This window comes from Salmo salar, chromosome 13, assembly GCF_965601325.2.
Source record: "Salmo salar chromosome 13, fSalSal1, whole genome shotgun sequence".
Classification (NCBI taxonomy): domain Eukaryota; kingdom Metazoa; phylum Chordata; class Actinopteri; order Salmoniformes; family Salmonidae; genus Salmo; species Salmo salar.
Window position 1 is genome coordinate 96927195 of NC_138303.1, and position 16306 is coordinate 96943500.

The following is a 16306-nucleotide window of genomic DNA, read 5'->3' on the forward strand; positions in this document are numbered from 1 at the left end:
ACAACTACTGACCACAACTACTACTTACCAAAACTACTGACCAAAACTACTAACCACTACTGACCACAACTACTGACCACAACCACACAACTACTGTCCACAACTACTGACCACAACTACTACTTACCAAAACTACTGACCAAAACGACTAACCACGACTGACCACAACTACTGACCACAACCACACAACTACTGTCCACAACTACTGACCACAACTACTACTTACCAAAACTACTGACCAAAACTACTAACCACTACTGACCACAACTACTGACCACAACCACACAACTACTGTCCACAACTACTGACCAAAACTACTGCCCAAAACTACTAACCACTACTGACCACAACTACTGACCACAACTACTACTTACCAAAACGACTGACCAAAACTACTAACCACTACTGACCACAACTACTGACCACAACCACACAACTACTAACCACACAACTACTGAACCACAGACGTACTGACCCACAACTACTGACCACACAACTACTTACCACACAACTACTGACCACAACTACTGACCAACACTAATGGCCACACCATCATAACTAATGACCACAACTACTGCGCTGGTCTGCACTAGATCGGGTCCAGCTCTGGTCCTGGGCGTAGCTAGCTAGCTCTGGTTCGCAATAGCTCTGGTCTGCACTATAAATTATAACTACTTAAATGTGCTTAAATTAGCTTATAATACCCACCAACAATAATTGTAACTCTTGAACATACAGAGACACCAAACCAACTTGTTCAGGCTATCCTATCCATCCATCAATCAATCAATCAATCTTTTCAACTACCTACTTTTTCAACTATAACCAGTCACCAACATTACTACTGCAGACACTACTACAACTATAACCAGTCACCAACATTAGTACTGCAGACACTACTACAACTACAACCAGTCACCAACATTAGTACTGCAGACACTACTACAACTACAACCAGTCACCAACATTAGTACCTCAGACACTACTACAACTATAACCAGTCACCAACATTAGTACTGCAGACACTACTACAACTATAACCAGTCACCAACATTAGTACTGCAGACACTACTACAACTATAACCAGTCACCAACATTAGTACTGCAGACACTACTATAACTATAACCAGTCACCAACATTAGTACTGCAGACACTACTACAACTACAACCAGTCACCAACATTAGTACTGCAGACACTACTACAACTATAACCAGTCACCAACATTAGTACTGCAGACACTACTATAACCAGTCACCAACATTAGTACTGCAGACACTACTACAACTATAACCAGTCACCAACATTAGTACCTCAGACACTACTACAACTATAACCAGTCACCAACATTAGTACTGCAGACACTACTACAACTACAACCAGTCACCAACATTAGTACCTCAGACACTACTACAACTATAACTTATTTAAAAACCATGCATATTTTAAAACAAGCACACCACATTTTATTCAGCAATGTACTTTTCAGTGATCTTTTTTAAATTCATTTATTTGTTATTTAACCTTTTATTTAACTAGGCAAGTCAGTTAAGAACAAATTCTTATTTACAATGACGGCCTACCAAAAGGCCTCCTGCGGGGATGGGGACTAGGATTAAAAATAAAATAAAAATATAAAAATGTAGGACAAAACACATCACGACAAGAGAGACAACACCCTTGGTGAGAGGCAATGGCTGAGACAGCAGATGTTCTGACTTTATACACTGCACTCTTTGAGAGAGGTAGTTAGCAAACCAGGCCAATGACCCCTCAGAGACACCAATACTCCTTAGCTGTCCCACAAGTATGGAATGGTCTACTGTATCAAAAGCTTTGGCCAAGTCAATAAAAATAGCAGCATAACATTGCATAGAATCAAGGGCAATGGTGACATCATTGAGGACCTTTACGGTTGCAGTGACACATCCATAACCTGAGCGTAAACCAGGTTGCTTACCAGAGAGAATACTATAGACATGAAGAAAGACAGTCAGTTGATTATTGACAAGTTTTTTTCAACACTTTTGATAAACAGGGCAAAATAGAAATAGGCCTATAACAGTTAGGATCAACTTGATCTTTCCCTTTAAATAAAGGATGCACCGTGGCTGCCTTCCAAGCAATGGTATCCTCCCCAGAGAGGAGAGACAGGTTAAAAAGGTCAGAGATATGCTTGGCGATGATAGGGACAGCAACATTAAAGAAAGGGTCTAAACCATCTGACCCAGATGTTTTTTGGGGGTCAAGTTTAAGGAGCTCCTTTAGCACCTCGGACTCAGTGACCGCCTGCAGGGAGAAACATTGTAGCGGGGCAGGGGAAAAAGAGGGAGGAGCATCGAGGCTAGTCGCATTGGAAGAGGTGGGAGATGAGGAAATGTTGGACGGGCAAGAAAGCATGGCTGAGTCAAATAGGAATCCTGAATCCTGGTGATTTAAAGAGCTCAGCCATATGCTTCTTGTCAGTAACAACCACATCATCAACATTAAGGGACATGGGCAGCTGTGAGGAGGAGGGTTTATTCTCCAGGTCTTTAACCGTTTTCCAGAAATTCTTGGGGTTAGACCCACAGAGAGACAACTGCTCCTTAAAGTAACTCACTTTGGCCTTCCGGATAGACTGAGAGCACTTATTTATCATTTGCCTGAACGAGAGCCAGTGTGCCGAGCATTTCACCAAATGCAGTTCTTAACTCTGCAAGATCACGATCGGACTTGGGGCTGAACCTGTTTTTTAATTCTCATTTTCTTTATGGGGGCGTGTTTGTTAACAATACCACTGAAAATATAAAAAAAGAAGGTACAAGCGTATACAACAGAGGGGATCAAGCTGACTCTAACAATTACAGAGGCCAGGTCATGAAGGAAGACTTGCTCATTGAAGTTTTTTAGCCAGCATCTATGACAAATCAGGACAGGTCGTTTCACTGAGCAGCCATTACCTACACAGACTGTAAAACAGTGATCACTAAGGTCATTACAGAAAACACCAGACTGACACCTATCAGGATTATTTGTGAGGATAACATCGAGGAGAGTAGCCTTTTCGGGTGTTTTGGAGTCATACCTTGTGAGATTGGTAATAATCTGAGAAAGATTTAGGGAGTCCCATTGCTTTAGGACTTGGTGAGGTGGTTTAAGCATGTCCCAGTTTAGGTCACCTAGCAGGACAAATTCAGACTTCGTGTAAGGGGCCAGGAGAGAGCTTAGGGCAGGTAGGGTACAGGCCGGTGCTGATGGAGGATGATAACAGTCAACAAAGAGCTATTTGAAAGTATAATGCTTAAAACCAGCAAATCAAATTGTTTGGGGACAGACTTGGAGACAACCGAGCACTGAAGGTGATCCTTGGTAAAGATTACCACTCCCCCATCTTTGGAAGATCTGTTTTTCTGAAAAAGGTTATAACCAGAAAGGTTAACATCAGTATTCAAAACACTCTTCCTTAACAATATCTTAGTAATGACCAACACATCTGGATTGGAGCTGTGAAATCACACTTTCAATTGATCAATTTCAGGTAATAAGCTTCTAGTGTTAACGTGCAGAAAACCCAGGCTTTTATGAGAGCAGAAATCAGTGAAGCAGATATCAAAGCACAATTCAGAATTTGGGCTAGCAACAGTAGATGGGCCAGCGTGTACATGCACATTTACAGATATAATCAGCAGTAATACAATCAAGGCATGGCAGAAGACAGGGAGAGCTCTGCAGTGTTGATTTATGACATTTGAATGTGCATTACATGGCAATGTGCATTAGATGTTAGCCTAAATAGTGTATTTATTAGATAGAACTAAAGCTAGCTATCAGTAGTTCTTCAACTACCACAAAAATAATTTTAAAGAGCTGTCATCACTAGATGCACCATTATATTTCTCTCCCCAAATAATAGCCTAAAATTTTCCAATCATTACATCATCATTCAATTAAAATGAAACTTAATTTACACTGAACGTTTTACAAATGTAAATCATACATCTATTTATCTGAAACCAACAGCATGAAGGATTCAGAGTTGCTTTGCTTTCCTAAGAGTGTTGTCCACATGATCCTACCTTTTATTCCCATTTTCTTGTCCTATGTCTTTCTTCTTTCAGTTTTCACATGCAACAACTGTAGTTTATAATTTTTTTTATCTAACCCATAATTCAAAGTAATAATGTTGATACAGTGGTTTATCAAAGTAATCAGACCAATTATTTTACAAAATGTAACTTTGACTATATGTAACTGCTTTGCTTTAAATAGTAAAGTAACACTTTTTAAACTTCTTCCATGACCACAAAAATACTTTTAAAGAGCTAAAGCAAGCCCCACAACTTTACTTGTAAAGTACCATATAGTTATTATTCTTTATAACGCTACTCCTCTTACACCTTTTTAAGCTAGAAACGCCATTCAAACTTTAAAATGTGCAGACTGGTCTGGGACAGTGTGCTTGTATACAACTTTTTGATACTATTTATACTTTTTAAACTGTAAAACGTTTATTAAACTTATTAAACTTTCATGGGATCCTCTTTTGTGGGATTTCTTCAACATTCTGAAGCTTCCATTGTGACATCATCACTTCCAACCTTCCATTCACTGTGAATGCAACAATGCAACTTCTGATACAAATCAGCTACTTTGACTACTTCCCAAAAAGGTCTACTGCCCTGCAATTCAAATCTGAAATCAGAACAGCGCAGGCAAAAAATATTGAAGAGGGTGATTGAATTTAGAACAACATGTTTTATGATGATGATGATGAAGAATTGTGAAAGCAGATACACATCGTCTTCCTTCATATTTCACCCGATCACTTCTGATCACATGTTTTGGTCTGATCATATAAAATAACTCACCATCAGTAACTCTTGAACCATTCAAGCTAGAGACACCAAATTAACTTTCACATATTCATGCTGTCCTAATTTCATTATTTTTTTACTTTTAGCAAATATAACTATATGAATTTGCTACAACTAGCCTAAAATAATTCACTAACAGTAACTAATGAACTGTTTAAGCTGGAGACACCAAACCAACTTTGAACCCATCAACAGTAACTCTTGTACCGTTCGTGATAGAGACACCAAACCAACTTTCACATGTTCAGGCTCTCCTATCCACTGCCACATAAACACTTTCAAAGAGCTGAAGCAAGTCACATAATTTGTATTAATGGAAAATTACCATCTAGATCCCATTTTTCACTGTAGCACTGCACCATTATCAGGACTGGCAGACTGGGATGTGCCAGTTGTAGGGAGGACAGTGTGGGAGAGAGGGGGTTATCAACAATGCAGAAACTGCTTCGTACTGCCCTCTCTAGCACCTCTCCAAGAATAGAAGCAAGCTAATAAACAACCTATTTATGTGTTAATTTTACTTTTACTTGACTATTCTTGTTTTGCCAGACATCCAGCATTATTAGAGCCCCATAGATTCCATCTAGACAGGATGTTGATCTGGGGTAACGGAGGGTACCTGCTGTGTCTGCTACTCTGACATTTAATAAATAATAATAATCATTTCCTCCTCGGACGAGACAGGATGGTCCTTTTGGCTGCTGTTGCTGTGGTTTCAGTGCAGCTGTGCAACAGATGTTGTGTGCAGCTGTGTGCGTGTGTGTGTGTGTGTGTCTGTTGGGCAGGGCAGTATGCTTAGTTTGTCTTCAGCAGACAGCCCCAGTGTAACTGAAACTGACCAATAAATAGATAGCAGCCTGAAGACATTTGGACACATCCATTACAGCCATTGTTGAAGGAGGCCACATCAAGTGGTTTAGGTTAGTCTCAGACGTATGTCTGGGTTTTTATTTCACTAAGATACTCAAGAACAGCTTCTGTTTCACTGATAGCTCAGTACATACACATTGACTGTGACGCCATTGTAAGGGAATAAAAACAAACAAGGATAAACTTGTCACCATTCCAAAGGTTGTTTAAGGTATAGTCTGTAAAATCTCCCACATTACAAGATAATTAATGGAAATGAATAGTCTTGTTACCATGCATTTAAAGGAAGAAAACACTCCTCCCTGATATGAATTATTTGTATGGCTCTTACTAGCATTGGCAGTTCTCAGCAGGCAGGAGGTCTTGATCAGAACCAGGTAAAGAGAGAGGCTGATGGCAGGTCCTGCTGGTTTAGCCCACTGCTTTATTATTCTCTGAGTGAGTCATGAAGTCATGAATTAGATTTACGAGCCCTCCTGTGACACCGGCTCACTCCGCATAATAAGGAAAATCCACTGAAATCCATACTGTGCTAGATTTGTAGGTTAAATGCTTTAATGCTACTGTTGATCGTTATTGTAGCACATTAGGTCCAGGCTCCACCCTTAAGTCCCTCAATAATAGTGATTATGTCATTTCTCAAGGTGCACTCGAATTATGATGAAACAGAGGTTAATGGATATGAGATGTGATAATGGCTACATCAGGCTTCTGTCATTTGTTCATATAATTAAATATGTTTAATCGTCACTCTCAGAAGGGGATATCTGCCTTCCATCAATATTAATGTATTGTAGTGGCTATAGGTTATTGTAAATTATCTTAAAATGGTGAATTGTTTTCCTTTATCATGTCAGATTTGTACCATATCCATATCAAATGTGAGTGTGTCTCTCTCTCTCGACACGCAGTAGATAACTGTTGCCATGCCAACTGGTAACCTGACTGTGTCTGTACCAATGGGGATTCCCCTATGCATATGGCTGGGCCTCCATTCTTATGTTGTTTTAGCCTTATGAATGAAGTCTTCATATTTCTTGCATGTCTCTTTATCGATACATCCATTTGCATCCATGCAATGTCCATTGGTATGTGTCTGTGTGTGCACTTGTGTGTTTGTTTGTGTGTGTTAGCGTCCAAGTGTGTGTTTGTGAGTTGAGAGAGAGAGAGGGATGCTTCTCTCTTTTATGAAGCCCTGGGGAGGAGGATGATTCAGAAGTGAGTCAGAGCAGAGCATCCCTCTGCCCCCCTGCCTTAGCTACAGACGGGGGTGAGACGATGAGGCTCCTCTCTTCTCTACAGCTGCTCTTTCTGCGGTGAGGTGAAGGACACAGGGACTCATCATCACACAGACTAATGACCCCTGAGTTGGGTTTCCTTCCTAGAAAGTAACACCCTTAAGATTTGGGGGAGAGACACAGGATCAAGTCAGTCAATACGCTGGCCACAAGCCAAGCTTCTGTTTCACTCTGCGTGATGAATATTTCAGAGACTGTCCCAAAGGACACCCTATTCCGTATATCGTGCCTGGTCAAAAGTAGTGCACTAGTGCGTCATTTGGGAGGCCGTCAGACCCTCTCCTACTCTCCTTATCAACTGCCTCTTCAAATCAATCCGCTCGCTCTTCGAGGACCAACATCCTTCTTTTAGACCCTCTTCATCTGCATAAAACCTCTGAGACTGTAGTGTTTTTCATCAGCATACAGAGTACAATAACCCTTTACACAGGGCCATCTGTAGCCTTTTGTGGGCCCTAAGCAAGATTTGCCCCCCCCCCCACCACCACCACCACCACCAAGCTGGCAAAATGTTTAAGTGGCCCCCCTTTTGACGGCAGAGAGAAAAATGTACGTTTTAAAGTTAGTTTTCTGCACTTCTACACATTTTGCCATAGGTGAAGAGAACATTTGATAAAACATTTCATGCAATTCTTCCTATTTTGCCATGTGGTGTAGAGAAATATTTGTCGTTTTAAAGCAAGTTTCCTGCAATTCTAAACATTTTGCAATGACTTATGCCATGTTAATGATATATGCGTGAGAGTGACTAACAAAATCAATGGGGGCCCCCTGGAGGTCAGGGCGCCTGGGTAGAGGAGTGCCCTGTCGGTATTCGTCCATGATAACTGGCTAAACTAACTTACCAAGGTCCGGGCGTCTGGGTAGAGGCGTGCCCTGTCAGTATTCATCCATGATTACTACAAGTTTAGATAACTGGCTAGACTAAGTTACCAATCTAAAAATTGTTAGCTGACGTTATTAATTGAGTGACTGTCAGTGACTGACAAAACAAGAGAAAAACTGCTGATGCGCTCGTACCTTGTGTATTCAACTATTGTAACTCTCAACAGTAAGTTGAGACCCCGAAATGTATGTGATGGTGCCAACAGAGATGATCGCCTCGCTTCAGGTCCTTACTATGAAGTAATTCGTTTTTTTATGTATTATTTCTTACATTGTTAGCCCAGAAAATCTCAAGTGTTATTACATACAGTTGGAAAGAACTATTGGATATAAAAGCGACGTCAACTTACCATTATTACGACCAGGAATACGACGGATCCTTTGTTCGGACCTCCAACCTGGACGTGGGATCTTATCCCAGAGGCCGATCCAAAACAACGCGTTCGCCGCAGGAGAGGCAGACGGAGCGGCCTACTGGTCAGACTTAGAAGGCGAGCACACCATACACCGCTTCCGAACATATTACTTGACGATGTCCAATCTCTAGACAACAAGGTGGACGAAATTAGGGCACGAGTTGTCTTCCAGAGAGACATCAGAGATTTTAACATTCTCTGTTTCACGGAATCATGGCTCACTCGGGATATGTTGTCAGAGTCGGTACAGCCACCTGGTTTCTTCACACATCGCGCCGACAAACAAACAACTCTCTGGTAGGAAGAAGGGCGGGGGTGTATGCCTTATGATTAACGACTCATGATGTGATCATAACAACATACAGGAACTGAAGTCCTTTTGTTCACCTGACCTAGAATTCCTTACAATCAAATGCCGACCGCATTATCTACCAAGAGAATTCTCTTCGATTATAGTCACAGCCGTGTATAACCCCCCAAGCAGATACCACGACGACCCTGAAAGAACATCACTGGACTCTATGTAAACTGGAAACCATACATCCTGAGCTGCATTTATTGTAGCTGGGGCTTTTAACAAAGCTAATCTGAGAACAAGGCTTCCTAAATTCTATCAGCATATCGAATGCGCGACACGAGCTGGTAGCATTCTGGACCATTGCTACTCTAACTTCCGCGATGCATAAAAAGCCCTCCTCCGCCCTCCCTTCGGCAAATCTGACCATGACTCCATTTTGTTGCTCCCAGCCTATAGACAGAAACTTAAACGGAGGAAACGCCCGTGCTCAGGTCTATCCAACGCTGGTCTGACCAATCGGATTCCACGCTTCAAGATTGCTTCGATGACGTGGACTGGGATATGTTCCGGGTAGCCTCAGACAACATTGATGTATACACTGACTCAGTGAGCGAGTTTATTAGCAAGTGCATTGGTGATGTTGTACCCACTGTGACTATTAAAACCTTCCCTAACCAGAAACCGTGGATTGATGGCAGCATTTCTGCAAAACTGAAAGCACGAACCACCACTTTTAATCATGGCAAGGTGACTGGAAACATGACCGAATACAAACAGTGTTGCTATTCCCTCCGCAAGACAATCAAACAAGCAAGCATCAGTATCGAGACAAAGTAGAGTCGCAATTCAACTGCTCGAACACGAGACGTATGTGGCAGGGTCTATAGTCAATCACGGATTACAAAAAGAAAACCAGCCCCATTGTGGACATCGAAGTCTTGCTCCCAGACAAATTAAACAACTTCTTGGCTTGCTTTGAGGACAATACAGTGCCACTGACATGGCCAGCTACAAAAGCCTCCTTCACCATGTCCAATGTGAGTAAAACATTTAAACGTGTTAACCCTCGCTGCCGGCCCAGACGGCATCCCTAGCTGTGTCCTCAGAGCATACGCAGACCAGCTGGCTGGTGTGTTTACGAACATATTCAATCAATCCCTATCCCAGTCTGCTGTGCCCACATGCTTCAAGATGGCCACCATTGTTCCTCTTCCCAAGAAAGCTAAGGTAACTGAACTAAATTACTATTGCCCCGTAGCACTCACTTCTGTCATCAGGAAGTGCTTTGAGAGACTCATCAAGGATCGTATCACCTCCACCCTACCTGATACCCTAGACCCACTCCCATTTGCTTACCGCCCCAATAGGTCCACAGACGACGCAATCACCATCACACTGCACACTGCCCTATCCCATCTGGACAAGAGGAATACTTATGTAAGAATGCTGTTCATTGACTACAGCTCAGCATTTAACACCATAGTACCCTCAACTCGTCATTAAGCTCGAGACCCTGGGTCTCGACCACGCCCTGTGCAACTGGGTCCTGGACTTTCTGACGGGCCGCCCCCAGGTGTAGGAAACATCTCCACCCCTCTGATCCTCAACACTGGGGCCCCACAAGAGTGCGTTCTCAGCCCTCTCCTGTACTCCCTGTTCACCCATGACTGCGTGGCAATGCATGCCTCCAACTCAATCATCAAGTTTGCAGACGACACTACAGTGGTAGGCTTGATTACCAACAACGACAAGACGGCCTACAGGGAGGAGGTGAGGGCCCTCGGAGTGTGGTGTCAAGAAAATAACCTCCCACTCAACGTCAACAAAACAAAGGAGATGATCGTGGACTTCAGGAAACAACAGAGGGAGCATCCCCCCCCATCCACATCGACGGGACAGTAGTGGAGATTGTGGAAAGTTTTAAGTTCCTCGGCTTACACATCACGGACAAACTGAAATGGTCCACCCACACAGACAGCGTGGAGAAGAAGACGCAACAGCGCCTCTTCAACCTCAGGAGGCTGAAGAGATTTGGCTTGTCACCTAAAACACTCACAAACTTTTACAGATGCACAATCTAGAGCATCCTGTTGGGCTGTATCACCGCCTGGTACGGCAACTGCTCCGCCCACAACCGTAAGACTCTCCAGAGGGTAGTGAGGTCTGCACAACGCATCACCGGGGGCAAACTACCTGCTCTCCGGGACACCTACACCACCCGATGTCACAGGAAGGCCAAAAAGATCATCAAGGACAACAATCACCCAGCCACTGCCTGTTCACCCCGCTATCATCCAGAAGGCGAGGTCAGTACAGGTGCATCAAACTGGGACTGAGAGACTGAAACTGCTTCGATCTCAAGGCCATCAGAGCCATCAGGCCATCACTAACATCGAATGGCTGCTGCCAACATAGAGACTCAAATCTCTTGCCACTTTAATAAATGTAATAAATGGATTTAATAAAGGTATCACTAGTCACTTTAAATAACGGCACTTTAATAATGTGTACATATCCTACATTACTCATCTCATATGTATATTCTATACCATCTACTGCATCTTGCCTATGCCGCACGGCCATGGCTCATCCATATATTTCTATGTACATATTCTTATTCATCCCTTTACATTTATGTGTATAAGGTAGTCGTGTGTGAACTTGTTAGATTACTTGTTAGATATTACTGCACTGTCGGAACTAGAAGCACAAGAATTTCACTACACTCGCATTAACGTCTGCTAACCATGTGTATGTGACCAATAAAATGTATTTTGATTCGATTTTTGACTGATTTCCGGGGCCCTAAGCAACTGCTGAGGTTGCTTATGCCTCGAGTCGGCCCTGCCTTTACACCTTTAATCCAGGCTGGGGTTCCCTCCCTCTTGTCCTGGTTGTTGTCACACTCCTCTTCTGGGCCTCATCGTGTTCAATTAATGCAGAAGGAAGAGTAATGCCCCACCTCCTTTTAATGGTATCCATTGCTCTCTTCCCATCATTGGGATCCTCTCCTCTTTCTATATTCTGCTTTCTCATCTCTCCCCTTTTTCTTCTCTCCTCTCTTAGTCCCTGTCTCTTCTGTCTCTGTCTTCTCAGTGGACATCAGATGGAGAAAGCAGTGTGATGGGTTTCAGTCAGCTCTAAGGCTGGATCAGCCGTCTAAGCAGCACTAATGACTGTCCAGTCCTGTTATGAGATGTTATGTATGGACCACAAACCTGATCTCGGCAGGCAGGCAGTGTGCTCAAATCTCACTCGAGTCATCAATTATAATTTCTGGTCATTTCCACTAAATCCTGTGGAAAGCGATATAACTTGCAGCTGTGGAAACGTTGGCTGTGATACCATACAGAGGGATGTAGAGACTGGACAAGTCTGAGTGGGGATGCTTGCCCAAGTGTGACAATGCATTGGTCTGAAGAAGGATGACAGCGAGATGTCCTGCTGCAGCTCGTTCACACCTGGCTAGTCATTGATAATGTGTGCTGTGCAGGAAGAGAGAAGTGCGGAACCCTAGAACACTAAACCCTTGACATTCAGTATGAGCCCGTTCATGTCAGATTCATGTCAAATGTCTGTGCAATTTCCTTCATGCTTGAGAGAAGTCTTACGTACTCTCATCCACCGTTTCACATGGAAATAGAAATAAAAATGATCTTAAAATATTATGTATTTCATATTTGAAAATTATTGCTCTTTACAATGTTGCTTTAATCTATTGAGTTACATCAGAAGCATCAAACTTCCCAAAAATAAGATACATGGGCGTTGTAGTTCATTGTGTATTCTTAATATGACATTTACAACACAATACTGCCCTCCAAGCTCATCACTAAGCTCGGGGCCCTGGATCTGAACCCCGCCCTGTGCAACTGGGTTCTGGACTTCCTGACTGGCCAACCCCAGGTGGTGAAGGTAGGCAATAACACCCCCGCCACGCTAATCCTCAACACGGGGGCCCCACAAGGATGCTTAATCAACAGCAACAGCGCCTCTTCAACCTCAGGAGGCTGAAAAAAATTATGCTTAATCCCTAAGTCCCTCACAAACTTCTACAGATGCACCATTGAGAACATCCTGTCGGGCTGTATCACCAACTGGTAAGGCAATTGCAACCCCTGCAACCGCAGGGCTCTCCAGAAGGTGGTGCGGTCAGCCCAACACCCTCCAGGACATCTACAGCACCCGGTGTCACAGGAAGTCCAAGAAGATCATCAAGGACCCCAGCCACTCGAGCCACGGCCTGTTCACCACGCTACCATCAAGAAAGCGGAGACAGTACAGGTGCATCAAAGCTGGGACCGAGAGACTAAAAAACGGATTCTATCTCAAGGCCAGACTGTTAAATAGTCACCACTAGCCAGCCTCCGCCCATTACCCTGCCCTGAACCCCAACAGTGCAGTTCTTCTTCTTGAACTGCACTATTGGTTAAGGGCTTGTAAGTAAGCATTTCACGGTAAAGTCTACACTTGTATTCAGCGCATGTGGCAAATAAAGTTTGATTTGATTTTTGAACTTAGTAATTTAGTTACATAATATTTTATCACTTCATATGGACCGTATTTACAGTATTCTGGTCAAGACTCATCCTATATAACTGCTGCTGTATACACCTTTTCTATTAATTTACTGTCCATACTGTCAATACAAACCATTATATATACCAGGTGAAGCTGGTTGAGAGAATGCCAAAAGTGTGCAAAGCTGTCATCAAGGCAAAGGTTAACTACTTTGAAGAATCTCAAATATAAAATATATTTTTTGATTTGTTTAACACATTTTTTGGTTACTACATGATTCCATATGTATTATTTCATAGTTTTGATGTCTTCACTATTATTCTACAATGTAGAAAAACCATTGAATGAGTAGGTATGTCCAAACTTTTGACTGGTACTCTGTGTGTGTGTGTGTGTGTGTGTGTGTGTGTGTGTGTGTGTGTGTGTGTGTGTATATGTGTGTGTGTGTATGTACGTGACCAACAAGATTTGATCTGACAATATATAGTTTAACAAAGAATATTATGCATTTATCTATTTTTTATTCATCATGTCATCGTAATCAGCATGTTATTCAGATGGGGACACCATATACCATATGAATAAACCAATTTGAACATTGAGCTCAGAGGACTCAAAAGCTGCCCTTCCTCTCTGAGCACACAGTGAGTCACAGAACGGGACACTGCTACAGATATGTATTAATCATGACATTGTTTAATTTAGGAAATGTACATGTCTGATATTACTGTGGCTTTGAACATTGGTCACCATTATGTAACGAGGCTTGATCACCAGGTGCAGGAATCACATTATGTGCCTGTCTACGCCACATGCAGTGTGCAGGTCTTCCTCTCGGAAGCATCTTTTTTACTCTGACCTTAATAACGACGATAAACATACTGATCTAAACGCATGTACACAATCAGACATTCTACTGTAACTGAACATGCAGACATTTTGAACAAGCATACATTCTAAAGACTCAGACACTCTAAACAGTAGTCATTCTGCCTGACATTCTGACTGAACAATGACAGTTTTATACATTCAGTTATTGTTTGTGTGGGCTGTTTTCAACCTTTTCTATATTGCTTTCTGGAGACTGTGATATGCTTGACCCCTGAGGTGATTGATATGTCAGTCATCTGCAGGTGTGACTCATAGCAGAGTGTTGGACCCCCTCCCTGCGTCATAGGGACTGACTGCATACTCACTGGTACACAGTGATAGAGAGGGGGAGGCAACACTTATTTATTGGGTGGCTTTATGTCAGGTTGAGTGTAGAAAATACTTACATGAACATACTGTATATATTTCCATACACTCTGTTGCAAGTATGTTTGTTCAAAATGGTTTACATTATCACAGTTGCATTACTCCCAGGAAGCACAACAAGGGGGATGGAAAACCATTTCACACATTAGAATAACATTATTGAAACTGACCACAGGATCCGATGATCTGGTCGGAAACACAGCTCTGCATGATTCTGGAAGCCAGCCACTCAGAACTTGCACTTCATCTCTGTCCACTTAGTGCATTAGTCCACAATCCTGTCTCAGAGCAAGCCAATATGTTTCTTCTCTCTCTCACTCCACTTAATTCCTTCCTGTAATGCGAGTGGAGAAAGAGAGCTGAATTATATCAAAAACATGTTAGTTAATGTGTGTGGTGCAGAGACGAGTAAGTTCCTGCTGTCAGTCCAACTGCTACAGATGTAGGATCTTAAATTGATCACCCTGTTGGAGAAGAACTTTCCTGCAATGCAGGACATTTTAAACGTATAGTGTATTTGAGGTTTACAAAGGCTTCTGAAGTTTGTAATTGCCACGTAGAAATTTCAGACTTAATTTTCCCTTGCAAAAAATGTATCTACCCCTACAAAAATGTCAATTAATTACAATCCACATAACAATTAAAATGTCTTGTTGCTGCAGGATTCTTTTCTTGCTGTAGCAAACTGGCTCAAATTAACATCCTGCACCTGTATATGGACATATACTGTACTATGACAACATAACATGATGTCAATTATATGGATTTGTGAATAGGTACAAACCATTGTTGTGTATGATATGAATATATAGCACTGCTTTACATAGAACTCCATGGTAAGCAGTCTCTACTTGCATAGTCCTAAAGGTAATGATAGCATTGTCTGTTCTGTTGGCTCCCTGATGCTGCTGACTTAATCACCAGGGTCGTCACCCCACATCTCTGCATCGTGGCAGGACGTGACAGCTACAAACCACAGCACCCCGAGGTCTCGGCTCTAGTCATATGAGGACAGAGAAATGAAACAGAAGACTGTTACGTAATGATTGGTTATGCTGTGCTTTGTTGTCTGTCTTAGAAACGCAGGACAGGAGCACCTCCTCTGCAGCCTAGGCAACGGCCCCAGGAACTGCATCGGAGTCCAGCTGAACAACGTCTTTCTCAAGGTGACTCCTCTCCTCTCCTCTCTCATCTCTTCCCTTTCTGCCCTCATCTTTCTACTCTAATCACTTTTCTCTCCTCTCATCCCTCTTTATTTTATTTTTCTCCACCAAAGTTATTGTTGATCTTTTTTTTAATGGATTTAACATGACGCTACCAATGTCCTTTAAATTTAAATACTATAAGTTCTATGTACATTTTTTTATAAGGAAGTCCAACATTACTGACCATTTAGATAGGAATGGTCTGTCTGCAGTGCCTGAAGTCTACAGTCAGTTTCTCCAGCAAGTAAAGCACCCCTCAGGAGACAGAGACAGGGATGTTCAGTAGGGATTCCTCTTGGCTAAAGGGGTAATGTTGTTACAGTGGTAAGTGTTGCTGTGGATGTTCTATTGGCTGCTTGTAAGAAAAGGCCAGCTGTGCAGGGCCCTCTGTGGCATCATTACCAGGCTAGCAACCGCTGACTGAGACTGTCTGTGTGCGTCCCAAATGGCACCCTATTCCCTATATAGTGCACTACTTTTGACCTGAGGCCCTGGTCAAAAGTAGTGTACTACAAAGGGAATAGGGTGCCATTGGGTTACAGACACTGTCTGTCCAGACCCGGATCACTCAGTGGGAGGCAGGTGAGAAATAGGACAGGTGTGCTGCGGCCATAATGACAGTAAGGTGGGCGGGGATCCACTTCCTGTTGCCGGTGTCTATGATAACGTGGTGGGCATGAGTGTGTACTGGTGGCTTAGAT

At 42.6% G+C, this 16306-nt stretch overlaps 1 protein-coding gene across 2 annotated transcripts in view; it reads left to right on the forward strand.

The window, feature by feature from the left end:
• LOC106568149 (uncharacterized) overlaps positions 1–16306 on the forward strand; it is a 47371-nt gene that overhangs the window by 22897 nt on the left and 8168 nt on the right. For both annotated transcript variants that reach the window (XM_014138224.3, XM_014138223.3), the window contains exon 10: positions 15479–15566. In XM_014138224.3, the coding sequence (XP_013993699.2) occupies positions 15479–15566 (88 nt within the window). The remainder of the gene's footprint in view (positions 1–15478; positions 15567–16306) is intronic.